The sequence below is a fragment of the Coffea eugenioides genome, chromosome 8 (assembly GCF_003713205.1).
Source record: "Coffea eugenioides isolate CCC68of chromosome 8, Ceug_1.0, whole genome shotgun sequence".
Classification (NCBI taxonomy): Eukaryota; Viridiplantae; Streptophyta; class Magnoliopsida; order Gentianales; family Rubiaceae; genus Coffea; species Coffea eugenioides.
This window is the reverse complement of record NC_040042.1, coordinates 38,677,989-38,705,072: the sequence shown is the minus strand read 5'-3', so window position 1 is coordinate 38,705,072 and position 27,084 is coordinate 38,677,989. Positions and strand designations below refer to the sequence as shown.

Here is a 27,084-nt window from a genome sequence, read left to right as displayed (position 1 = left end):
CAGTGATGAGCAGGGGGAAGACATTAGACATGCCATATAGTCATTTCTTGTCCCCCTTTAAGGCTCTAACCCTTGAGAACGGAACTAGATAATATGACTGACAACTTTCTGGCAAATTTGTACGAATATCGTCCATCTGTGTTTAATTTGTACCCCACATTCACATGTGGCTTCATTGCATTGAATGGCCAAAAGCCTAAGACAGTTGAAGCAATTAAACTAGTCATCAATTTAGGTGATACGTTGCTTTTCTCAAGCACCTAATTTTCATAATGTTCGCTTATAAATAATGATGCCAATTTACTCTGTGTTGTACATCTTGCCCTTCAGTACCACTTAAAAAAGTCCGTCTCAGTTCCAACGACTCTGCCCTGTGTTTTGTTTTTGTCCAAACTGTCATGGAATTGCTCAAGCTCCTCCACATTTGTACATTTCTTTCCGTGAGTATAAACTTCTCTTTTTCCATGAACAATATTGAATGTTTGCTAATTAATTTCTCTGGTAATCCCTGCTACTTTTCTGATCATTTTTCATTGTACTATAACTTATGTCAGCTGGCAGTTGTGGCAAGCCATGCAGATCTTGATATTTATTGGAAATCCAAGCTGCCAAACACTCCTATGCCAAAGGCAGTTAGGGACATTCTACACAGTGGTTCGTCTTCCTTGGGTCATTTTTCGGTTCTTGTGCTTGTAATCTTGCTGCTTGTGGATTTTTTGTATGTTTCCCTTAGAGCATGAAGGATATGCATTGTGATTAGTGAGTTGTAGCATGCCAGCGATTTTGATACTCCAAAAACATCATTTTGACTTGATACCATTTGAATAGAATATTATAGTCGTACCATGGCAATAATTTAAATAGCACTCACTCTCACTAAGTTCCAAAGCTTAAAGGCTTAGATGTACAATTTTAGAACTTTTGGAGTTTCACTACAAATGCTCTACACAAAACTACAAATGAATTTGTCATCTTTGACAAAGATGAAAACGGATTCTCTCTCTCTCTCTCTCTCTCTCTCTCTCTGCCATTTTAGTTTCTTTCTTTCTAATTTCTTTCCAAGATTAAGCACCAACATAAGTGCAATAGAGTGGTTTTACCTCTGAAAGTGAGTTTTCATATACAGAAAATGCTCCAGGTACTGCATGCGCATCAATTGTGTAATTTAGTAGCCAGCAACCACTTCAAATAATAGTTGATGGTGTCCTCTCTGAATTAAATAGTAGATGGTGACTTATACATAAAAAATAAAATAAAACATTAAACCAGAAATAGTTGATGGTGACCCCTATATTAAGTGCTTGAGTGGTTAGCTGTGCATTTTCTAGTTTTAAATAATGTTAGATACAAGGAATTTCTTCTGTTAGTATTCCTCTTCCTTCTTTTTTTTTTTTAAAAATCTTTGAATAAGTACACATGCTGCTCAGAGTTGCAATTGCTCTTGTCCACAAAATGATGTTTTGTCACCAGTTTGCTATGTGGAAAAATTGTGACTGAAATCTGGAAACTGAATTCCAACAAATTTTTTTCTAGTAGAGAATTTAAAGCTAGAAAGTGAAATCAATCTTCTTTCGCAAATATAGTAACTGTATCAATTGCACCATTCTACTTTGTACAGTGACTTAAAAGATCACTAAAAGATACTTCAGATTACAACCTTCCGATTACTAATTAGCTATATCTTCTCCTTTGTACCCTCTATTCTAAAACTTTTTGATTAATCCTCACTAGCCTCAATCCATCTATTATAACTGAGAATATTATGCCTTTCTATACAAAAGAATTGGTATATGGAATTATAAAATGAGGTTCAGTTTCAATGACCTTGCTATGTATAAAGATTGAGTGATATTTTCCCAGAATGGTTAGAAGACAAGAGCACTTCAGTTGCAGTAGGAAAGGGAGGAGTAAACGTCAATACTGGGAAAGGAAAGCCCGCTGGCAGCGGCACCCATGTTGGTGTTGGTCACCAAGGCGTCGGAGTAACAGCCGGAAAGCCCCAAACCAACGTCGGCGTCGGAAAGGGAGGCGTTATCGTTCACACCGGCCACAAGGGTCGTCCAGTATATGTTGGAGTAACACCAAGTCGCAACCCATTCATCTACGTGTATGCAGCCACCGAGGATCAACTCCATGATAATCCAAATGTAGCCCTTTTCTTCTTGAAAAAGGATCTCCACCGCGGGACAAGCATGAATTTGCAGTTTGTCAAATCATCAAATCCCGCAACTTTCTTGCCTCGCAAGGTTGCCGATTCCATACCTTTCTCATCCAAATCCATACCCGAAATTTTCGACAAATTCTCAGTGAAGCCGGAATCTGTCGAAGCTGAGACGATTAAGAATACGATAAAGGAGTGCGAGGAGCCAGGAATCAAAGGGGAGGACAAATACTGTGCAACTTCCCTCGAGTCCATGGTCGATTTCAGCACGTCCAAGTTAGGAAATAATGTTCAGGCAGTTTCCACAGAAGCAAAAGAGGACACCAAAGCCCAGAAATATGGTATTGTGGGTGTCAAGAAGTTAAACAATAACAAGGCTGTGGTTTGCCACAAGCAAAACTATGCCTACGCAGTTTTTTACTGCCATTCCACGCAGGCCACCGAAGCATATGAGGTTACTTTGGTTGGAGCGGATGGAAAGAAAGCTAAAGCTGTGGCTGTTTGCCACGAAGATACAGCAAAATGGAACCCAAAGCATTTGGCTTTCCAGGTGCTAAAGGTGAAGCCAGGAACCGTTCCAATATGCCATTTCCTTCCTGAGGACCATGTTGTTTGGGTTCCCAAGAACTGAATTTGTGAAGAAAATCCTTGAGATCCCTCCTTTACTTTAGTCTTATCCATTTCGAGTTGTCTTTAATTTATGTTCCGTTCCATCGTAGTTTCAGCTAGCTTGGAGTTTGTAGCTCTGCTCATAGAGACGAGATGAGTGCTAAAACCCTGAAATACTTGTGTACTTCTGCAGCTTTGTCCTTAAAATTATCTGTATGAATTATGGTTTCCAGAGTATACCTACACCAGATGTGAATCAGATACTAATCATATTATTGCATATTAGTCTCTTTAGTAATTTTAGTTAGATGGAGTCCTTTTGCAGAAGTTTCTTCTAGTTTTTAATATATTGACTACGTACAGAAAAAAAAATTCTTAACAATCTATGGTTAATTTGCCTATCTCAACTTGATCTTGGTTAAGAAAATACAAGGGGAAGGAATTTTGCCACTCAAATTTCATTGCCTTCTAATGCAAGATGATGAAAAGTTTAGTTTGACGAAGTATTTAGTCAATGGTAAATGACGGTAAATCCCTTTTAACATTTGGTCCCAAAACAACTTAATTTGCCACTTACACTAATGGTCAAAGCTAATCGAAAGATAAAAATTAGTTAAATAAGACAAAAAATCTCCACTATCCACAGAATATTTCAAAATCAAAGGACAAAGATAAAAAAAATGTCGTTCTATTATTTTTTTTTTTCTAAGATGTCATTTTATTATTACAAAAAATTGAATTATAAACAAGATTTTACCTTCAAAAAATCTAAGGTGTGTAGAATGTGTTCATTACATGTACGGATAAGTGTAATAAATACATTCTAGAGTTTCTGCATTACTGAAATTTTAATAGTAATAGTAAAAGAACAAAATGTAGTCCTTAAGAAAGTACTAGGCAGTATTGAATACAGGCAGGAGGTTTGAAGGTATAAGAGATAACAACCACCCCAACGACCAACAAACTGTTTGAATTTGAGTGACACATTTATTGCAGCATGTTATTACAATAATGAAAGTCGGCAAAATGTGTCAAAAGAATCAGAACATATACTACATTAAAGGACTTTGTGTTTTTTCTTTCTTTTTTTTTTGTCTACTCAAGAGAAACAATTTTTTTGATTAAACAACTCACAAAATGCGTTGTCCGAAGTTGGAGAAAGTAAAATGTTCGGTTTTAAAAGAACAATTTTCTATTTGGTGTGAGAAAAAATAATACCGGACTCATTTCTTACTTATTATCTACTAAAAGGATGAGTAATAAAAAGCGAAAACTTAAATGTTCATGACAAATACGGTTATATAATTGGATCTATCTTGAATTTATGCTAAAAAAAAAAGTTATACCGTAACAAGAAAACCGGGATTGGATATGCACCATAATTTCACAACGCCAAGCAAGAAAAGTATGAAATTAGTTAATGGCTTTCTGTGTATAAAAATAGTAGTTAATAGGTATGCATCTAACCGGTTCCAACCATAATACGTTTATGTGATTTTTTTGACATTCTCCTGTGACTGAAAGATGATCATCCAAATCCTGTAGCTAAGCTTAGTAAAACTAGCAAACCACTTTGGATATACTTCAAGTTTGTCAGCCACATTAAGAGCAGGATTGATGCCATACGTCAAAAACTTGAAAAAAAAAAACTACTAACTAATCGATAAAGATGACACCAGATTGCCATAAGCGTAAGGCTTAAAACTTAAGCTCTCAACTTCCAGCTGAAACCCTTTGTCTGATAGCATTGATCAAGTAAGGATTGACCATTATCAGATCAGACCAGACAGGATTCCCGTTTGCGTATGCAATTATGAAACAGGCATCTGTATCTCACACAGAAACGCGCAGAACTTCACACATGTAACTCACTGATACATTTGGCTCAATTGGCATTAATGCGTTTAAGCTACAGTTGGAAGTGATTAGAGCACAAGTCATCAGTAGAGATGATCTGTTACTTGTCTGCTGACATTTTACCCTGAACCCACATTCGGCTATAAATAGCACTATAGTTGTTGCCTTTTATCTTCAAGAAAGTTGTGGTTTCATTTTTCACATCTATCATAAAATTTCACTTCTGTTTACACTTCCCTTGGCAGCCAGTCTCTTACAAAATGGAGTTTCGACCCCTACATCTCTTCATCTTTGTTGCTGTGAGTACAACATTGCATCAATTATTTACGCTTTTGCCAATAAAATGTATTCTCTTTTACGCTTTTTCCAATAAAATGTTCACTTGTTCGTCTGTGTGTTTCAGCTAGCTTGTGTGTCAAGCCACGCAGCACAACCTGCTGAGACATATTGGAAATCTGTGCTCCCTAACAGTCCTATGCCGAAAGCTATCGAGGATCTTATACAATCTGGTCAGACTCAAACCTAAAAGCTGTTCTTTCACTGTTGTTATTCAAAAACAAAATGCTTTTTTGTCTCAATGCATTTCATGTTTCTACATGCCAGTAATGTTCTCGAGAAACCACAAATTAGGCTTAGGCAATAAACAGTGATACAAAGGTTAAAAGGGAACGAGTCAGCAAACTCTAGAATAAATACTACTACAGAGCATAAGACATTAAATTACCTTTTTTTAGCAAAAAATTGGCAAATCCGGTACATGAAAAGGAAAGTAGATTTTTAACAGTTCTTACACAAGGAAAACTAATCCTATCTAAAGAAAGAAAGAATAAGACATTAAATTACCTATAAGGTGGTAAGAATAGTATATTCATCCGTGTGTTCATGCTAACTGGTTGTTATGGCAGAAACGGTGGATGATAAAAGTACTTCAGTCGGAGTAAGTGGTGGTGGAGTAGATGTTAATGCTCAGGGTGGAAATCCAGGAGGCACCAACGTGAATGCTGGGCACGGTGGCGTAGATGTAAATACACCAGGAGGCACCAATGTAAACGTCGGGCCTGGTGGAGTAGGTGTTAATACACCAGGAGGCACCAACGTGAATGTTGGACCGGGGGATCCAGGAGGTTCCGAGACACAGGGCAGAAATCCTGAAGGCACCGATGTGAATGTCGGGCATGGTGGAGGTGTAACCGTATCCTCAGGCCACCACAGGGGGAAACCAGTATATGTGGGAGTAAGGCCAGGGACATCACCATTCTTGTATAACTACGCAGCAACCAAGGATCAGCTCCATGACAACCCAAATGTAGCTCTTTTCTTATTGGAAAATAACATGACTCGAGGATCAAAGATGAACTTGCATTTCTTCAAGACTTCACTTGGAGCCACTTTCTTACCTCGCCAGGTTGCTGAATCAATTCCTTTCTCATCAAACAAAATGACTGAAATCTTGAACAAATTCTCGGTGAAGCCCAACTCACAGGAAGCTGAAGTTATGAAAAATACAATAAAAGAGTGCGAGAAGCCAGGCATCCAGGGAGAGGAGAAGTTCTGTGCAACATCATTGGAAGCAATGGTAGATTTCACCACCTCCAAACTGGGGAAGAACGTTCAGGCGATATCAACAAATTCAGAGAAAGATACTCCACTGCAGAAATATACCATTACAGGAGTGAAAAAGATGACAAATGACAAAGCTGTAGTATGCCACCAGCAAAATTATGCATATGCTGTATTTTACTGCCACAAAACACAAGCTACTAGAGCATATACACTTTCCTTGGTGGGTGCAGATGGAACAAAAGTTAAAGCAGTCGCAGTATGCCACGAAGATACAACAAAATGGAACCCAAAACACTTGGCTTTCAAAGTTCTGCAGATCAAGCCAGGACAAGTTCCTGTTTGCCATTTCCTTCCTGAGGATCATGTTGTCTGGGTACCTAAATAAATATGTGCAGGAAACTCCAAATGCTTGCCCATTTGGTTCTATTGTAAAGCAATAATATACTGGTTGTAGTACCACTAATAAACATATCCCTCTTATTTACTCAAAAGTTTAGACTTCTCTTCCTTTGATTGGATTTCAGAGTGAACAAATCCTTCAAGTGCTTATCAGTAGCACAATGCAGATTAAAAAATCATTTTTTACTATAATTGCAAATCAAATAATCTCCCCCTGCACAGGAATAAAATTGCACTAAAAGTCTTTTAGCATCAGTTATGAGCAAAATAATTGACAAATTCCAATTCTCGGTATAGATTAGAGATGGTAACAGAGTAGAGGATGAAGTTAAATGCCTACCACATAACTGTAAACAAAAGTAATTGATGGATTTAGTATAAGACTGTTTAATATCACTTCAACAAACATAGATGGTTTTACTCAGATAGAAGATTCAGAGTAGTATGTTTCAGACAACAGCTACAAATCCACTGCTAGTGTCTGAATGTGCCTCCTTATTGTGGATTTCGCATCCCTCGTTAACCATCAAGACTTCAGCAGTTCCAGTAAGGTGGCCAAATATCCATCATAAATTGGCCATTGACAAGTTACTTTCGAGTCTTTAGTAACTTGGAGTGGATAACTTTCATTCCTCCTTTAGATCCTCCTATTATAAAATTGAAAAACAACATGAAACTACTTGGTTCAAATTAAACGACTTCAAGTGGATGCCAAAGTGATATTATGAATTATAGATGTTAGTCCCTTGGATGATTTATACAACAGAGCAAAGGACGAGATTGAAAGACAAGAAGAAGTTTTCTTTTTTCAAATGTCTACTAAGAAAGAAATCAATTACAACTATTATCTGTACTCAGGATGTAGTTTGACCAGCTATACTAAAAGACATCTTGAGTATTAGATTCTATGCTTAGACTATATGTCAGATAGTGAGTGAGTTTCTTTATGTAAGGCAAGGCTCTCATGTCCTCCTCTGAAGTTGTAATTTCATTCGAGTACTTATGGAACTGGTATGGTGGGTCAGCCAATAACAAACCACTGTAAGGCGTCTTTCTTTAAAGACAAGACAACAACAACAAAGATTTCAAAACCACTCCTCACATCTTTCCCTGAAATACAGAAATGCTCAACCCAAAAGCAACCTAGGCCAACCGAAAATAGATTTCTAACAAACAGAATCAAGAATTACAGAAAGAAAGAAAAAAAAATGAGGTGATGGAACAGAGAAAAAAATAAATAAAAGAAGTCCTTGTCATGCGAGAAGTGTTTTTAGAATGCATTTTGAAACCACAAGTGTGCAAAAAACAGCAACAAATGAAAAATTAAATAGTGGCCACCTGATCCTCCAAGATAACACTAGGTGAATAAGCATGATATGCAGGAAGTATTGTACTGTGAGCCTTCATCTTCAGGCCATGTCAATGTAATAACTAAAATATTCTTCAGTTTAACAAATGTTACCTGTGAATCTCAAAGAAACAACTGATGAAACAAATCCAGCATACCCACTCCATCTCATCTTAAACATCTTAAGTTCAATTGCGCTAGAGATTGTGGTTTGGATATTGCTCTGACAATGCATATATGAGATCTTTACTTTGTGCAAGACCTTCCATGCAATATCCATTCATACTGCCACCACAGCATCCTTGGAATTTTCTTCTGAATCTTCAATTTTAGTCATCTAAGAGATGCAACAATATTCTTCAACAGAAAAACCACTTAATTCCTGAAAAGCTTTAACAAATGGCTTTCAATAATTTGGCAATAAAGTTAAGAACCCTCCAGCCAATGCTTTAGCATGACAACAAATTTTGAATAGAACACTAGCGGAGCCTTGTTATCATACTAAAAAGAACAACAATAAACTCTTGATAGCATTTGTCCAGCTCAAGTTAATTAACATTGGGCTGGCTTCAATCAGCAAGGGAAAGAGAACCTTCCCACAATTAAAATTCAGATAGAACATGCCTATACACCCTTCACTCAAGGCCAAGGCAAAAAGACATGTTTCTTAATACAACATTAAATGGTCTGTTAAATCATTTTAGCATGCTTTAGTTCAATCAGGACTAACATTAAAATGTTTTAGTTTAGATCAATCCGGACTAACCTTAAAATGTAGAGATGCTTTTCCTCAATTGGATCATGCAGTCATGAGAATTATGCATCAGTAACCACTCCTCTGAAAGAATAGCATCTCCAACTTTTGACCGTCTGCAGGATGAAAAACGCAAACCCCCTTCGTTAAACTGCACTATTATCAGCCTAACAACCATTAATAGATGATAAAATGGATCATGTGTGAGTAGCAGACTTATGTTCTCTGAAACAGCTTCATGAGTCCTGAGATTACAGAGGAAATAAAGTTGACTGAACAAAGAGGAGGCCTTTTTTAGCAATTGTTTCATCCAAAACTCATCAACTAATATCTAACTGAAACGAACTTGAGATGTGCTCCGTCAGCTGCCAGAAAACTCGTGGAAGACACACTTATCAAATTGAGCATGTCAACTAACTCGAGGAAGTCACACTTATCAAATTGAGCATGTCAACTTTTGAAAGCAATCCACTGCCAGGCAAAGATATTTAATCACTGCTTATAAATGGCCATTGGAAACACCAGTTCAGGAGAAGCAGCAATTTCACAACAATCAATTTGCTAACATGTTTCAGGATGTTTATATATTGCATACGGCATGTATCTTGTTCTAAGGATGACATTGCCCTTTAATCAAGGGAACAACGAAAGCCCAGAGTTGTCAAGGGTTAGGCTCTTGGAGAACTGTCTTTATTTTATTCAGGATGGAAAGGCTCCATAGATCCCCATGTTTTTCCGACCTTCACTTTAACAAGCAAGGGAACTGAGAAAGCAACAAGAAAATCAATATGAGCATATTAATTTTCAGAAGAAGGCTACTCAGTTTTATTTTACATATAACCAGAAAGGGCAAAAGGGAGGAAAACAGATAAAACAGTAACAAGGCAAAGGTCATTTAAACAAAAGGAATGAGGCTGGTAGACTTAGAACATATGTGTGTGTTTTTGTGTCTATGAATTATGTACATCTATATAAATATGTAATTTTTTTTTGGGGGGGGGAGGGGGATGGGTTGTTAGAGAGAGAGAAAGGGAGGGAGGGACGGTGAGAGAGACAGACAGACAGACAGAGAGGGAGTGAGGAAGGGACGGTGGGAAGAAGGGAGAGAAAGATGAGAAACAAATGATACAAATGATACAAAAGTAAGCCCCTAATAAACAGATGCTTTCTTTCACTTCCTTGGAAGCACTCAGACCAATGGTTTCATGTGCATTGCATACGCCTTTTGTTAGCCCCTTACCAAGAAGTGAAGCAGCACTTTCCATGCTCAATTGAAGCAACAATCCCGCTTCTTTTACAACTAAAGGATCTGCTTCCATCACTAATTCATCATGTACCTGAATAGCATTTAAATAAAGCATCTATTAAAGTACTTATTCAGAAAGAAATAAACAATCCATAAAGCTTCTTCATAGTAACTAACAGTGATATGAAGTTGTTACTCGGAAAAGGTCAGCGGAAACTTTTTTTTAATGAATAAAAGAGTCCCTTATCTATTTCCAAACATGAATTATAACAGGAAAGGATACTAAATGAAGTTTCACTTCTAGCAGGAATGTTATATGCAACTGTAACAATGCTAAAATAGAGCAGACTAAATGATCATGACATCATGCCTGTAGCATGTGATAACTTTCATATTGCTTAATCAGTGGCTATTTTACACCTTCAAGGATTTCGCCATATATGTCTTCCCAAACTACAGCAATTTAGCTATGATTGTTGGTCAGTGAGCTAATCATTATAAACCAAGAGATCCTTAAAGCATTTTCTCCTCCCCCACCAATCAGGCCAGCCTTACAATTAGCAAAAGAATTTATCATCTGACAAGAACCGCAGGAGATCTGAACAATTTACTGCAATTAATTTTTTCTTAAAAGCATAATAACTCACATACTTTAATCTTTAATACAAGTGCATTCACTTGAATCTGCACATGAAAGAAAAGTTCACATTCTAACTGGCCACCAGGACATGAAGAAAAAGACAAATTGATCAACATGTCTCCCATTAGACATACTCATACAAGCTTGCAAAATATATTAAAGCTCGACATTCGTTTACAAAAACTTAGCTTCCCTCACAACTAACAAGAAATGTAAAATGAAGCTTTTTTTTGATGGCATCTCATTTCTGCTCTTCATCACAGGGAATGATTTACTATTACCTGTTTACAGCTGCCCCTTTACACTAACACGAAATGTAAAATGAAGCTTTTCCTTGATTGAATCTCATCTGTTATCTTCATCACAAGGAATGATTTTTAGCTACCTGTTTACAGCTATTTAAAGAATGAAAAACATGATTGTCGAAGGCATCTGCTTAGGCTAACACTTTTACATAAATCTTGGTCTATCATCCTCAAAGTCTTAAGACATGACAGCCATGGTCCATACATACCAGTTATCAATTTTCAGAGACATGAATATTCGAGTGTTACCCTAATCGGTATAGTCATATACAGAGTCTATTACTTGCCTGTAAAAGGATTCTGCAGCGGCCTTTTAGCATGTGAAATTTTTCAGCTAACACACAACTAGAGCACGACGTGTCAGCATCTTCAGCAACCACAGAGTGAAGATTGATCATCGCAATTTTAATGATATCGGCAGCTGAACCCTGAAGAACCGAAATCAGTTTAATCTAAATGATTCTAGCCACTAGTCTGACAATTAGTCAAAAGAAAAGATACAAAGCACAAAAAAAAATAGATATAAAAATGGAACATGAAGATACTACCTGACATATAGAATTCACGGCTTGTCTATGAGCTTTAGATTTTTCTTTGCTGTTTCCAAATTTTATCTTCGCCAAGAAACGCTTTCGCCCCTTGAGAGTCTTCACGTATCTAAATGGAACAGGAAATCAGATTACCATAAATCCAGAATATTGTCCACGGAGTGGAGACAACCTGATAAAAGCACATAGCTAATCCTAGAGCCCAGGTATGAGTTGAGAAAATTATAAGAATCTCAAGTAGTAACCGACACTATAGTTCACCTTCATAGAAAGAGAAACATCCAGAGGTTGAACATAAACATGCATAAATAGAAGCAAACCAATTAATCCTCATTTCAATTGAACCTTAAAAGCCCCATTTCTATCAAACACCCACCATGGTCACCAAGTGAATTTTGGTCTAATTTTTCCCACCTTATAGATTTTCCCCCAGCCATGTTATAGAATACAGATAATATGGCATTCAAATCTCATTCTTTTAAGATTCAAATGTAACATGTAAGCAACCATATTAGGGGCAAAGAGCACCAAGAAACCATTTTATACCAGCTCAGAGATGGAATATGACAAGACCAAAAGGATTAACTGTATTGACTTAGGCTTTTTAAAACCAACATTCAAACATAGTTAATCAAACTCTGAGAAGTAAAATCCAGGGTAAACATATCAATGCACTCATATTAACAGAACAGACCCTTTCTGGCGACAAGATGTAACCACTTCCTGAAGCCACGTAGCAACACCAGGAAAAGATGTCTTAAAACAGCGAATTCTTTCTGCAGCTTCATCTGAAGTGCAGTTCAACTGTTCTGCCAGGCTATTAGCTCCCATTCCATACAGCATCCCATAGACAAGCCTCTTCGTTTGATCTCTCTCTTGTGAGCTGACACTAGACTCCACTTTTCCGGTCCATTTTGCAGCGATCATACTAAAAACATCACTGTCACGCATATTAAGTAGCTCAACCAGCGAAGGGTCTTTAGAGAAATGAGCCATCAATCGCAATTCAATCTGAGAATAATCTGCCGTTAAAAGATACCAGTTATCCTGCGAAATCATTATATGAAACAGTTAAAAGAAAACCAATATGAAAATCTATTGATAATATCCCAATAATTACATTTTTAATACCAAAATCTTAATCTTCAATACCTGAGTAGCTACAAAGAACTCACGAGCATTGACTTTGTGGTATTCGTCAACAAGCTCTTTGCCATCTAGATCAATTCTATTCATCTTGAAGTCAACCACATGTTCAACACACTATAAAATCAAAAGCCAGAAAGAAATCAATCATAAAATGTTAGTGAAGAACAATACAGAAGAAAAGTAATTGAAAGTATGGCAAAAATGATAAAACCTGGAGATTAGGTTCCTCCATTGAAAGCCTCCCAGTTGCTGTAGAAGTTTGGAGCCAATGTCCGTGGAGTGTATATCTTTGTGTCCTTGCAGACAGTTTAGAAAGGGAACAAATGGATCCCAATGTACAATTCAAGAGCTTTGCAAATGTCCGGTGTTCTTTAATAACAGGAATGATAGGATGCTCATTCCTGACAAGCAAGCACATCAAGCATATGAGATTCTTAACTTCAAGTATCAAAATTGACTAAGTTGGAAATTTTTTTCATGACTAAGATAATAGAAAGAATAAAAAATGAAGAACCAGTAAGGTCAAAAATTCATTTGTTCTTTGCAACAAGAAAGCAAAACAAGAAGGCGGACGATGTCTTAATGAGTAAACTGAATGAGCAAACTGAAAAAGAAAAACATCATGAAGAAAGAAGAATCAAAAGCAGGCTATTCACCATGAAATCACAAGGTGTTGCCTGAAGGCCTAAATGTGTACATCCTGGTGCAAAAACAAAGTAGAAAACATAACTAGTAAAAAATTGCTGAAGAAACATATCTTCATATATATTAAACTGTTTTCCAACAAAATGAGGACACGTGTGCAGAATAGCTTATATCAAACTCCATAATGCAGTCATTGGATCTGGCTGAATAACCAGCCCAACCATCAGGTTAGCTATTTTACAAAAACATTCATGTAAATATCATAAACTTGTCAAAATATAAGAACTAAATGCCATCCAGAAAATGTGGATATGCAAATGATAGGATCATATTTATGGTTGATTTTTTTCCTGATGAAATCATTAATTCCGATCAGATAGTAAAGATTCATTAAGGACTGAATGGCTTACGTTATTTGTGGTCTACTTCACAATTAAGACAATCATATTGAAGCAAAAAGAAAGCTAAAATATTTCAATAGACAAGATTGCCAACGCTTGCTGCACCAGTTTTCCAGTTCAGCCAGCTGGACCAGCAAGTTATGTAGATGTTGCTTAACATAAAGTTCATAGAATTTTCATAATTAGTAGGCTTATTGGCATATAAAAAGGTTGTCCCATAATAAAAAGCAATTAGCACTAAAACTCCTTCAATACCTCAGCAAATCAAGACAACGCTTGTCAGTACTAGGGTGATATTTGCCTTTGTTGTGCCCTTCTGGTATAGGAATCTTCAAGTGTTCATACAGTACATTTGCAATATCTGCTGCCATGTATAATGAAAATGACATCCCAGCCAACTGGTGAGCTTCTTTCTCAAGATATTTTAATTTTTTTCCCAAGATATTCCGTGCAAGAAGGCATCCTTCCATGTCAACGCCAATGCCCCAAAGCTCCATATCTGCAAGAACATTGACCTGCAAAACAAGATAACAAAAATTTATATTGAGGAACGTACATAGAAGCAAGCAAGAGAGCATGTCCTTCTGAAAAGCACAGACATAAAAGATATACAAGCCAGAAAAGGAAAAGCAGCGAAAGCCAATTCTACTATGCAATGAAAAATATTTCTTCTAGTATGTAATTTCAAGAATTTGCAATCGTACATATCAAATAATCAACAGACGTCAGTTCAGAAAATCCACTGCCTAATCCAGTGAATGTTTCTTTTTTGAAAAATGAATATTCTCTTCCAGAATTAGACGATGGTGGTTCCCACTAATCAAAATAAAATCATCAGCTGATCTCAGTGGAGAGAATCCAGGGCCCTAGCCATTGTGTGAATAGAAGTCTCTTTATAGAAACATTTCTATCATCACCGGTTGCTTGAACAGAAGATTTATCTGTTTCCCAAATTAACATTTCCAAAGCCACCACAAATTCAATTTACTTTCCATCCAATTTTCATTGTTGGATGCACATTCAAAGTTGTGGAAAATCTATAAAACACATCTATCATCCTCCATGCAAAATGTATTTAAATTAAACTAACTTTATCCTTCTCTCATAAAGAAAAATTCTCACCAGTGGGATTTCAATGCTCAAAAAGGCTTCAACAAGTTCTTCAGATATTAGTAATTTCCAAAGGACAGAAGATAATGCTCGTATTTGTGCAACCCGTCTGCAGCAACCATTATGAGCAACTCTTCGCATTTGATTCTTCCATCTACCATTCCGGCTAGCAGCTGCTGCCGCTTCGCAGGATAACCTTTTCTTAATTTCCTATATAATACATATAGAATTCAGAAAATACAAGTAAACACAAACAAACATATGATCAGAAATTACTCGTGAGATGTAGACAAGTTAATAACTTCCAAAGAAGTGTTTAGATTTATATCACACATCATAAAACACATGAAAAAGCCTTCGCCCCAAGATGCTTATAACATTCTATCTACAACCTATTTTTCGTCCTAATACAGTTGAGAATCGATAAACAAAAACAATTACTGTTATCAGGAGAAAAAAGAAATTATTCACACACATAGAATTATGAGCTGTCCAAGGAGAAAGATCCTCATAAGTCCTAGCATTATGCACTTTCTTCCAAAACAATCTCCACATTATGAGTTCTTGGTGGGCCCAATATAATTTGCAATCAGAATATAGATATAAATCTTTTATTGAGTTTTACAATCTTCAGCTGAATCCAAAAGTATGACACTCAACTGTCAGTTAAATTGCCAAAACTAGAACTCTTTCCTTTGATAAAATAAGTAACTTCAACACCTAAAATTGGAGAATTCATGATTACCTGTCATTGATGCACAGGTGTGCAAATTTTAAAAAAAAAAAAGTCAAAAAGTTACAATTTTGTGTAAACAAATATGGATTGTAGAAAGAAACAAAATGTTAGGGCTAATTAATAGTATTTATAACTGATCATAACAAACTAAGCAGTACTTATTTGACCAGTAAAATACAAAACCTGCACATCTTGAAGAAGGACGTTTTTTGGAGATACAAAAAGTGACATTTCTTTTAACACCAAACTGGCTGCTCCCGCTTTATTAATAGTAGGATATTAACAAAAGGTAACATTAAGAAATGATAAAATTTCAAAGATACAGGTTATAACACGTCTCCTGATTTTGGTTTCATAAATCCACCATTTACACATGCAGATATAAACTTTGCATAACTACAAGCACTCATACTTCTAGCCATAATTTAAGCAAACAAATTAGGCAAAGATCTTAGTTTTCTACTCATAGAACTTGTACAGTGGCAAACACAACTTAATTCATTGTTTCTATCCCATGCTGCACTAAATCCGGAAAGCAGTGCACAGGAATGATCAAATCACATATAGTTTTTAGATGTAATTTAGTACTCCTCTTCCATGACGAATTACGGTACCATCACTTACTGCTGATGCCAAATCAAAAAAAAGTACTATATACTTTTGAATCCTTGACTCACGGCTATACCAAACATAATAATGTTCTTTCTTAAAGTTGACTGTGGAAAAACGAACGAGTTCTTTATAATAAAAAATACTTTTTACTGAAAGTCATAGTGAGATTGTTGACATGACGCTGATGATTACCTTTTCCAGATTAGGATTGGAACTTTTCTCCTCATCAGGCCAGAGGATCCACGCAGCAATGGACAGGTCTATAAAATTTTGCACATGAAGGGGGGACAGAACAAAATATGAGTCATCAATAAGTTCCAGACCCACAGATTTGACAGCAGAATTCAGGTTACCCAACCTATGAATGGAAACAGCAGGATACCTAAGCACCTGTATCTGAACTTTTGAATTCCATGTGAATTTTCTGACATCTTTCTTCCCTATTATTTTTCCAATTCTTTGCCAGCGAGATTTGCCCAAATCAAACTGATCCATTGGAGGTATTACATTCCCGTTATCACCAGAAATATTTGACAACATTTTATCCGTCTTTCTGCTGTTAGACAACAATAGATCCTTGGGAATACTCACATAATACACAGGTGAATTCTCCCAACAAATTGCCATACCATGTATTTCAAAAAGAACAGTTGAATTAACTTCAGATCTTCTGTTAAAGTGGACATCCAAGTAAAACTCTTGACTATTATCCCACCAGTTTAAAAAAGTGTCAAATCCACCAGGAATGTTGGATGCGTTTATGGGACCTTTGTCCAGTAACCTTTCTTTACTTGCAGTATGTGGAATGCCTCTGTTTTGCTGCTGCTCCCCAAAATTATCGATCTTGTCAACATAACCACTTCTTCCATGGTTAATACTAGATAATTGACAAGATAGGGAAGTGTTTGCATTGTCTACATAATCAGAAGTAGAATTATGCATGTAAGGAGCATTAGGACCTTCCATCACTGATGCAGTCTTGTCGGCAACAACCTCACCTTGCTTGGCACCAGCTGAATTTACCCCAGTAAATGATGTCCTCGCTAACTTCTGTTCATGAGCTTTTGATACAAACCCAGTTATATTGTCAGTTTGCTCATTGTGTTTCAAACCACCAAAGCTACTAGTTGACTCCTCTCCGGAAGAGCTGGATGCTTCTTTCTGTGGTGCATTTCCAGCAGCAATGGATAATAAGGGTCTAGAAAGAGGTGGAACTTCAAGTCCAAGTGATTTGAAAGCTGAGAAAGCAGCAATCCTAGCCTCTTCTGCTTTCTCAAGAACAATCCTTCGTGCACCATTTTTAATCTTCTTGGCAACTCCCAATTGTATTCTCCACTGTGCTGTGCCTTTAATATCCAGTTATCCATGGAGTAGAACCAGGTCAGAGAAAAGTTAGGAGACACAAATAATGCAACAAACATGGCAAAGCCAAATAAGCACAATATGCTTTTCTTATTACAAATTTCGCAGCTGCAATATGATTGGAATCATTAGACTGGAAGTCAAAGCCTTGTGATATAACATGTGTATGAATACCTAACTCCACTGTATCCTTTGAAATTTAAGCGGGACACACAACTACCACATACTGAGTTCATGTGGCAAAAGAATAAAAGGGGAAGATAAATTCATAGTCATCTCCATTGATGCAATGCACAATTCTAACATTTCCAGTCACTATGGGTATGATAAATTGTCAAACAAAAGAAAAGTCAGATGACATAAGCAGAAGTCGAACTAAACTCGAATGTATAAGAGTGGGGGAAGCGAATAGCCTGTCAACACACTTGAATTCAAAGTGCAAACATGCATATGCTACATGCAATTATTAACTAAATATATAGTAAAGTTAAACTTCATCTACCCGAAATGACAAGCATGTAAGCTAGAAATAACAGAAGGAAGCACATAACCAACAAATATCTCAAGGGATACTACAACATTGTACCTTGTGCAGCCCATGATGAAGATTCAAACAGTGCTTTGGCAATCTCAGGAATTGATGCCTCAGCAATTGTTTGAGGAGTTCGCAGACCAGCTTTATAAAGTGCTCTAGCTCGCGAACCCTAAGTTGTATAGGTTTCTGTTTAGATTCACCTGAAAACCTTAAAAAAGACAATATGGCAATGTAACTAACCTTAACATAGGGTATGGTGGTAAGCTCCACTATCTCGGCCTTAACTCCAAATGAAACACGATTCTGAAACTTGGCAACCAAATCTGCGAGATCATGCCAGCCAAGCCTTTCACAGAAAACAGAAACCATGGATGCAAACCTTCCTGCATTATCTTGTAAAGCTTGAACCATGCCTCTGGCCACTTTAAAAGCCGCACACACCTCAGCAACAGGGACTTCCTAGAACATGAGTATAAAATTATCTTGTTAGGGTATGAAAACAATTATAGGCTTATTGTTTTTAAGAAGATGCATATAATTGAATTAACTTTCACCTGCACAAGTGTCAACAAGATTAGAGCAACATAAAACCGTCTGGACACTCGAAGCATTTGTTCATCTGAAAGCATTGCAGAGTTCCACATTGCAATACAATTTGGTTTTGCCTGCAAGCCTTTGCTGGTATTCTTCAATCTATTAGAGGTGCGAAGTGGTGCTCCATGGGCCATACGCATCAAAAATGGTTCTTGTACTCCAACTCGGTTGCCAACTGACTGCATCTCATATGGGGAAAGAATTTAAGTTGTATGCAAATAAATAACATTGGCAAATGGTTTGCATATTGTCCTAAATACAGCTATCAGTATAAACCAGCTTCAAGATGATGTCATGTTTTATTCTGGATAAGTTCGACCAAGTAAACATACAGGACCTCACAGGCCAAGCAAAAGCACATAAGACAAGACAATCCCATTGAGAAAAGAACCAAAGATGCTAAGTATAAACAATACAATAGCCTAGATAGAAATAAAAACAAAGAAGAGATACTGTACAGTTATCATGCATCTATGGGTGTCATTTTTTGCCTCAAGTGTTTTGTGCTTTACTTCAAAACCAGCATTCTGGGACATGCATGCCTATACTTCCAGCAATAAAAACAGCCAATTTTGTAACATAATTTGTCATATGAGATGATGCACACTTCTATGGGTCAAACAGTGTAAAACTTGCTAGCACATACGCAACTGAAGATGTTTTCCTCCAAAGATGGAGCAGAATATGACATTAACATGGAAGGCCAGTGGAGAATAAGAAGTAAAATTACCTTATCTAGAGCAGACAACTCCATGAATCTTTCATAGTACAACTCCCAGTCTGGCTCAACATCCACATTTGTCGGTGTTACTAAGTATACCAAATGTAAATCAGATGCTAGCACAAATCCATCCCTTGCCCTCGTCAAATCATCCAGCACAATCTAGGAAAAATTAAGAACGTGGAACAGAATGAAATGTTAACAAAGTCACAAAAACTCACATAATACACTTCTCTGGTAGGGCAGAATTACAAAAAGTGGCCTCAAATCAATGTTAAGACATCAAAGGAAAGCAAACCGGAAAAGAGAATGAAGAGATACAGCAGAATCAGAAATTTACCATTGACTCTTCTGGGCTGAGAGAACTGCCAAAAGATGCACGGCCAAGAGGAGTTGTGGTATACAGCTTAGTGTCTTCACTCCATTCAAGAAACTTTTTATGGCATAGCCAGCGGAGAGAATCCTGTGCTGATCTCACAACATCTCCAAATGGTTTTGTTGAGTTGAGAAGTGTACACCTTACATATCGATGTATATCGTTAGCAGTTTGAACAATCCCACCAGCAACAACTTCCAATATTGCATGGGTCATCCCATTTTTATCTTCTGACAAGCAAGAATACAGTGCTGGACAGCCCTCATTTAAGATCCCCAAAATTCTTTTGGTCTCTTCTGGCTTGCAAATTAGAACCTGTATCCAGAAAGTTAAAGATATAGAATCAAGATGACACTTTTTAATTATATAGGTGATATTACAATAGAAACCAAAGATTAGCCAAACAAATAAAAAAGCTCCAAAATGAAAAAGTAAACACCAAGAAGGAAATAGACAATAATCCCTCCACACCAAGTTGAATGCCTTAAAATTTGTACACATTCTCTCTCATTTATTCATTTGCTCCCCACAGAATAAGTATTTAAGAGAACTGAAGTTGGTTTCATACCAAACATGGAATACAAGAAAAGAAAGAATCTACAAGTAATTTCATTTTCTTGAAAGCAAATCAGTGGATGGGAAAAGAACATCACTAAGTCCAGTTCAGAAACAGGAAATGCTCTCCAACAATTTCATTTTCTTCAGATCAAATCAATGGATGGGGAAAAGGACACCATTTAGTCCAGCTCTTAAACAGAAAACACTCTCCAATTTTGGACATGATAACACACAAATATTGCTATCAGTTAAATAGGTGATATCAAAAGCTAGCACTAAAGGACTAAACTTACACTCTCTCCCTTTGTATCTATACCAGTCCGACCAGCTCGGCCAGCCATCTGCCTGTATCTTGTCCCATCAATAAAATCACGACCAATACGAGGTTGCCGGAAAATGACTCTCCTTGCAGGCAGGTTCACACCAGCAGCCAATGTAGATGTTGCCGTTAAGACCCGCACAAATCCTTTACGGTAACATGTTTCAACAGTTTCCCTTTCTTCAACCTTCACAATTACAGATCCAGCATGTCAGGAGGAAACTATAGGATGGATATTGCAGATAACTAGAAATATATGAGAATTGGCAAAAAGAAATACAATTCCTCACAAAAGGCAAGACCACAAAATCCACTATAGATAAGTTCAACAAGAGAACAGCAACCAATGCTAGCATAAAATTCATTCCAAAAGACTAAAATTGAAAACACACCGTAAGGCCAGCATGGTGATAGGCTACGCCAGCAGGAAGAGTCTCTTCTAGTACAGGATCTAAACCTGCCGGAGATCTACGCAAGGCATCAATAGCAAATTCAAGATCCATTAACTCATTCTGACCATTCTGGGGGCTGACAGAAAACTTCTTAAGGTACTTTACAACATGTCTAGCAGTTGACTCGCATCCTTTCCGACTCGAGCAAAATATCAAAACTGAGTGACCTTCTTGAACAATCTCATTGCATAATTCAACGATATGATCTGGATCTTTACCACCAATATCAGCTATTTTAGGAATTGTCCTAACGATGTTCATTTCTTTGTTATAGATGGTGTAACCCACTTTAATGTATTCTTCCAGTGGAACAGGCCGAAAATCAGTCTCATAGAGAGCAGCCTGCTCAAAAGACAATAAAAAGATCAGTTACAAAGTACAACACACAGCCTTTTATTTTTTTTCACCAAACGAGGTAGCACTCTGGAACACCTAAAGACAGAACACCTACATACAGATACATATAAACAAGTAAACCAGTGTATGCATGTTAAAAGGAAATTGTTGTACAGTGTATGATTTCATATTTAAAATTGTCGAGTACTCACGCATTGGCTTTGCGCATTACATACTGTCAAATGTTTTTCAAATAACATTTGTGAGGTATCCTTGTCAGTGCAGGTTTAATAAAACACGACACTTGATTCACCTAGTCATCGAGGAGCTTATAAAGCATGTTCCAGTTCCATATCGTCTACTCCCATTTGTGAGGTATTATCATTGCAACACCAGCAACACAAAGAAAAGCACGATAACAAAAGCACAATTGTGAGAATGCTGCCTACAGCAAACATGACATTCAAAAATCAACCTTTGGATCCCTTACCGTATATCTGATAGCCAAAGAGTTACAGAGTTGATTTATTATTTTCTAGTATTCTATGAGATGATAAACAAAATAATCGGCCATTAATTTTAATCTGCAGAGATATTAGGGTCTGCTGAGATAATGTTTCCGAAATTTTGAACTTGAGTACCAATTTAATGGTCAATCGATGTTACAAAATGTTAGACAAGTTAAAATAGGAAAGAAACATTTGTTGACTCAATAACAAAATAATAGGTTCCAAGTCACGTCAAATGGTTTTTTATTTTCTGGATTTTAGAAAGCATTTTCCTACCATTTGATCCCTCAATTTTAATATGAAGATCTGACCTCAAAAATGAAAAGGGGAAAAAATCTCGCCACCGTTTAAAGCCAAATGAAGATGCCCAACTCTTATAAAAATCAAACATAAGCAAATGTTATCAACATTAGAAGTTCAGTGAAGAGGCCAAACTCTTAATTGTACAGATATAGATCAGTATAAAACTTTCAATATTGTTTCAACCAGTAGAATTGATGACTGAACACAATATGTCTCCACATTAATTCATTAATTATTTCATTGTAAAATAGTCTTGAATAAAGCATATTAGGCAAGATCCTAAAGCCAGTTCATAAAAAGATGCATCCTGACCTAAGAGCAATCTTCACAAAAAGCAGATAATCTGTCTAATCAAATTACTTAAGTGCATGACAGATTTTTTTTTTTTTTCAATTTCATATTATCATTTGAGGAGCTGCTTCTGCCAGAGTAAATCGTCAAGAAAGACTGCAAAATTCATCTGATGATCTGCATGTAAAGAACACACACAGCAATGAGATACCACATACTTGAAGCCAGTCAGCTACTGCAGCTACATTCGGCAAAGTTGCACTCATCCCAACAATTTGGAGACCACGTACAGGGTCAGCTTTACTGCTGCCTGTACCTGAACTTTCCCCACTAGATGATTCTGCACTGCCTTCACCTGCTGCATAGCGAAGTTTGGTAAGCAAAAGTTCCAATAGATAACCCCTATGCTGGTCACCAACCTGCCAGAAAAATGCATGATGTTATGCTATGAACACAAAACATGTAATTGATTTGTGAAACACATAACTATGAGAGAGCAGAATAAGCTTTGTTGCAGCATTACAAAAAAACTAAATTGAAAACATACCATGTGTAGTTCATCTATCACAATGATACCAAGTTCTGAAAGACGACCCTCTTCTAACAGTCTGTTAATTAAGGAGTTTGCTTTCTCAATTGTGCATACTGCCACAGAGGTATCCTTAGGAAGAGTTGCACCACCTTGATTACCATAGTAACTACGTACTTGCTTGCCAAGTGGCTCCAAAAGCACCTCAAGATGTTCGGCCTGCATCAGTTAGATACTAAATAAACACAAGACAAGTATATCAAGTCCTCGAGAAAGCTATTTGTAGAACAAAATCCAAACACCACCTTTTCTGCACATATAGACACATATGGCAGAACAAGAAGTGCCATTTTTCCGGTTGACAGGATTCGTCGTAGCATCAGTATCTCAGCAACAAAACTTTTGCCAGCACTACAGGAAACAAAGAGGAAAATAAGGATAACCTGGACAAACTTATCGAAGTATCTTACATATGCAATGCTTTTTGCTTGTTTAATCAATTAGAGAAACCCCCGGAAACCTCAATAATGAATGCATCCAAATGTACAAATTAGAAAAGAGCAGTTAAGGAAAGACTATGGACAAATTAGAGCATAAAAGAGGAAAACAGAATAGCATGTGGTAAGAATTAATTTCAACTAAGTTTTACAGTAACAAAGATCATGGTATAAGTAGAGATTACGTAGATATAACAGTTAACATCATGCTGAAAATATCACTGTAGCATTGTATTTTGTGAGAAGTATTCCATTTTCTCTGAAAGTTAATGCTTCTCCGGGAGTTTCAGAAGTTAACAATATCAGTAGACGATAAAGCTTAGATGGATGTTCAAAGAAAGCAACATTTGGAAAATAGTTGGTAGTAGAATGACCAATTTCACTGAAGATATAGAAATGAACTACAATTGATTTGCAAAATTACCTTGTAGATGCAGAGTATACAAGATTCCTGTTCTGCAAAACGCCATCCACCTGAAGGCAGTCAACCTAAAGAAAAAACAACAATCTTAACTCAACTGTTAGATGAACCATCTTAATGTGCCATGAAATGAAATCTTAAGTCACTAATTCCTAAAAATAGCATAGGATAAGGACGAAATAGAGGTGAAAATAAAAAGGTGAAACATCACCTAACTTCATCTATTAAGTCCTATCAAACCACTATGCCAGCACTATAACAGATGAATCTCCAAAATCCAAGGCTGCTTTCAGATTTAAGACAGTTTACAACATGGAAAATGAAGTACAGACACCTAGCACAATATGATCAACCAAGACAATGACACCTGTTCTGATAAGTAATTTATCAAATTCTTTAGACATGGAAAGAAAGATATGCCAAAACAACACATGAACCCAGATGTTAGTTGCCAACATATTAGAATGCAGAGGCTTCTAGCACAGATCCTATAACAGCAATAGCAAAACTTGTCCATTCTAAGACTTTAGAAAACATTGACCTACAGCCAACATATGATTTGCATCTATGAGCATAGATCCATAGTACAGGAACACAGGTTCTCAATCACCCATCAATATATCTCTTCATGAGTTCCCCTTCTTCTTGTCGTTATATACAAGGGAAGACATCATGTCGATATTACATATTACATATCTTTTCTTGCTTAAAAACCAATCAACAACATAAACATCTCACATTGTTTTTACCCTAGAAACGAGCCAACAAATAACAGAACCTAAGTTAACATGAAGTATGGACCACAATAACAGAACCTAAGTTAACATGAAGTAGGGACCAACCAATTGGTCCAAAGCATTAGTGCCAACGGTAGCAAACTAATATTGATAGCACTCACCAAAGGTGAAAGACATACCTGCCATGGATACAATTTTGACATTCCTCTTTTCTTATATATGCTGCATAATTCAGAAGGCAGCCAGTTGTTGAGGTCCAAACGATCCTCAAGTGGTAAAAAGCTTGAAGGACTATCATCTTGATTGAAGCCACCTTTAGGAGTTAAATCATTCAATCTCCTATCCTTTGTGGTAAACATGTCACTGTGATCTTGCGCCCAAATATTCAACTTATTTTCAGTGGCATCATATTTGGATATCATATCTTGTACTCCAAGCAAATCACATTCTGTATGAGCAGCATTATGCTGAGGGCTCAAATTGTGACAAATTTGTTTATTTTCTTGATTTTGGGACGCACAACCAGGTGTTTTTCCTTTAATAATATGTTGTGAGCTTAAATTAACATAAGACGGGGTTTCCTCATCCATGTTGTTGTCCTCAATCTTAGAAAAATCAAAATGCTTTACAGGAAGTGGAGAAACTTCTTTAACCAAATCTTTGCTGTGCTTCAATAGTGGTCCAACAACAGAATTAATTCCACCATTAGAATCTCTGGCAACACCTGCATCCAGCAAGTTATTCAACTTATTGCCACAACCTCCACCTGGTAAATTATTTGCCATACTTGTCTCTTTATCAGGCTTCAAATGTTGAGATTCTAAAGCAAATTGGGAATGCAAATTATCTTTAGGAATAAGCAAACCATCAGCAACTTGAATTGCTTCCTTCCAGAAAGTTTCTCCAGGTGAAAATATGGAGCTTCCGCGTCCTGACTTGGGCGTTTCAGGACGTCCAAGTTTACCATTGAGTGAACCAGGTGTAATACATCCAGCTGCATCAATGGTCAAAGAGGCATTTACACATCTCTTCAAGCTTGTTCCAGGTACTGTTTCATTATCACCCAATTCTATCTGCAAAAGTCATGTAATGACATACACAAACTTCAAAACTATCGGGGTAAATTAGGTCATAGAAGTAATTCTAATAGATACTCACCTCTGTGGAGCATTTGGAAACAACATTGCCAGATTCATCAATAATTGCACTCTGCAGGGGCTTGCTATGTACATCTCCAGAACAAGTACCTTCACCTTCAACATGCAACTGACTCATATTAATATTGCAATGCCTTCTCTTATATGATCTATCCTCTGAATCAAGTGCAGATGGACTACCATGCCTTTTAATTGCGTGTACATTTTTTTCTGATGGTACACTTGCACTACAAGGCAGACAGCAGAAAGGATAGGATATGAATTATGATAGAAGAGACAACAGGGATGAGCACCAACTAATTGTCAGTAACAGCAGATGAACAGAATTTGTCCTATGTATTTATCATCTCAATTAACTATGGATTCACTGCTAAAATAAAGCCAATACCTGCAATACAAGGACAAAAAATTCGTTGCAAACCGCTTTAATTCCGGGTTTTCAGCTTCTCCAGCTGGTGCATTTTCTGGAACTTCCTTACTTGCTCCAGCTACAGAACCACCAAAATCATTCGAAGTTTCAGAATTTACCCTCTGAGCATCTCCAAATAAATCAAGACCTTGAGAACGGACTTCCATCGGCAAAAGAGCATCTTTCTTTTCATCTTCAGAAGATAAACTAATCTCCAACGTTAAATTTCTCTTAATTGGAACTCGCTTAACTGGTGATTCGCTAGCTGCCCGATTAGGGCTATTTTTGTTCTCCTCTGAACCTACTAAAAAATTATCCAAAGAGCCTTTGGTACCAGGAGATCCTTCAACTGCAATCTTTGCATCTTTTCCAACTTTCTTGGACTTCACACTTGGTGATATAGCCTTCCTCTTCTTCTTCGAAGCAAAGAACTGTCCACAACAACAAATAAACCCAAAAACAAAAACCATAGATAAAATTCAGCCAAATAAATCACGCAATCAAAATTTACAATCACAAAATTAATTCAAGGTGACAAGAGGAGGAATTTTACCTGAAAGTACCATAAAAACCTCACCTTTACTGAAAGATTCTTAACAATCATACTATTTTTTAATGCCAAATTGTATGAAGAAGTTAAATACAAGAGAATTTTCCCAGATAACTCAAAACCCAGAAATAATAATGCTAAAAGAATCCAAAAAAGATCAAATTTTTACAGAAAAAATGCATAAATTTTTTGACTCTAGCATATCCATACATAAGTTTACATATCCCTTTTGTCCTCATCATTTTATGACATTAAGGATGGAGAAATACGGATACCTGGTCGATTCGGGCTCGAGGGGAATCCCCGGACGCCATGGCCAAGAACTGTAAAACGTAAGGGATTAAG

At 36.8% G+C, this 27,084-nt stretch overlaps 3 protein-coding genes across 3 annotated transcripts; 2 read left to right on the top strand and 1 right to left on the bottom strand.

Moving 5' to 3' along the window:
• Positions 1-312: 312 nt before the first annotated feature.
• Positions 313-3,050, top strand: LOC113781081 (BURP domain protein RD22-like). Its single transcript, XM_027326925.1, has 3 exons — positions 313-440; positions 555-654; positions 1,861-3,050. The coding sequence occupies exons 1-3, from the start codon at positions 399-401 to the stop codon at positions 2,790-2,792; spliced, it is 1,074 nt and encodes a 357-aa protein (XP_027182726.1). The 5' UTR covers positions 313-398; the 3' UTR covers positions 2,793-3,050.
• A 1,760-nt stretch (positions 3,051-4,810) lies between these two features.
• LOC113781713 (BURP domain-containing protein 3-like) lies at positions 4,811-6,674 on the top strand. The gene is made up of 3 exons (XM_027327686.1): positions 4,811-4,926; positions 5,031-5,136; positions 5,533-6,674. Exons 1-3 carry the CDS (start codon positions 4,888-4,890, stop codon positions 6,573-6,575), a joined length of 1,188 nt encoding a protein of 395 aa, XP_027183487.1. The 5' UTR covers positions 4,811-4,887; the 3' UTR covers positions 6,576-6,674.
• Positions 6,675-6,767: 93 nt separating this feature from the next.
• On the bottom strand, positions 6,768-27,084 carry LOC113780718 (helicase and polymerase-containing protein TEBICHI). The gene is made up of 27 exons (XM_027326496.1): positions 27,015-27,084; positions 26,169-26,620; positions 25,782-26,007; positions 24,803-25,696; positions 23,890-23,954; positions 23,274-23,379; positions 22,987-23,187; positions 22,658-22,858; positions 20,941-21,342; positions 20,523-20,735; positions 19,636-19,986; positions 19,305-19,457; positions 18,535-18,753; positions 18,221-18,439; positions 18,032-18,149; positions 16,276-17,429; positions 14,748-14,945; positions 13,881-14,140; positions 12,791-12,980; positions 12,583-12,693; positions 12,125-12,477; positions 11,431-11,539; positions 11,170-11,310; positions 9,932-10,028; positions 8,704-9,454; positions 8,052-8,274; positions 6,768-7,236 (listed from the first exon to the last, which is right to left on the bottom strand). Exons 1-25 carry the CDS (start codon positions 27,051-27,053, stop codon positions 9,387-9,389), a joined length of 6,540 nt encoding a protein of 2,179 aa, XP_027182297.1. The 5' UTR covers positions 27,054-27,084; the 3' UTR covers positions 6,768-7,236; positions 8,052-8,274; positions 8,704-9,386.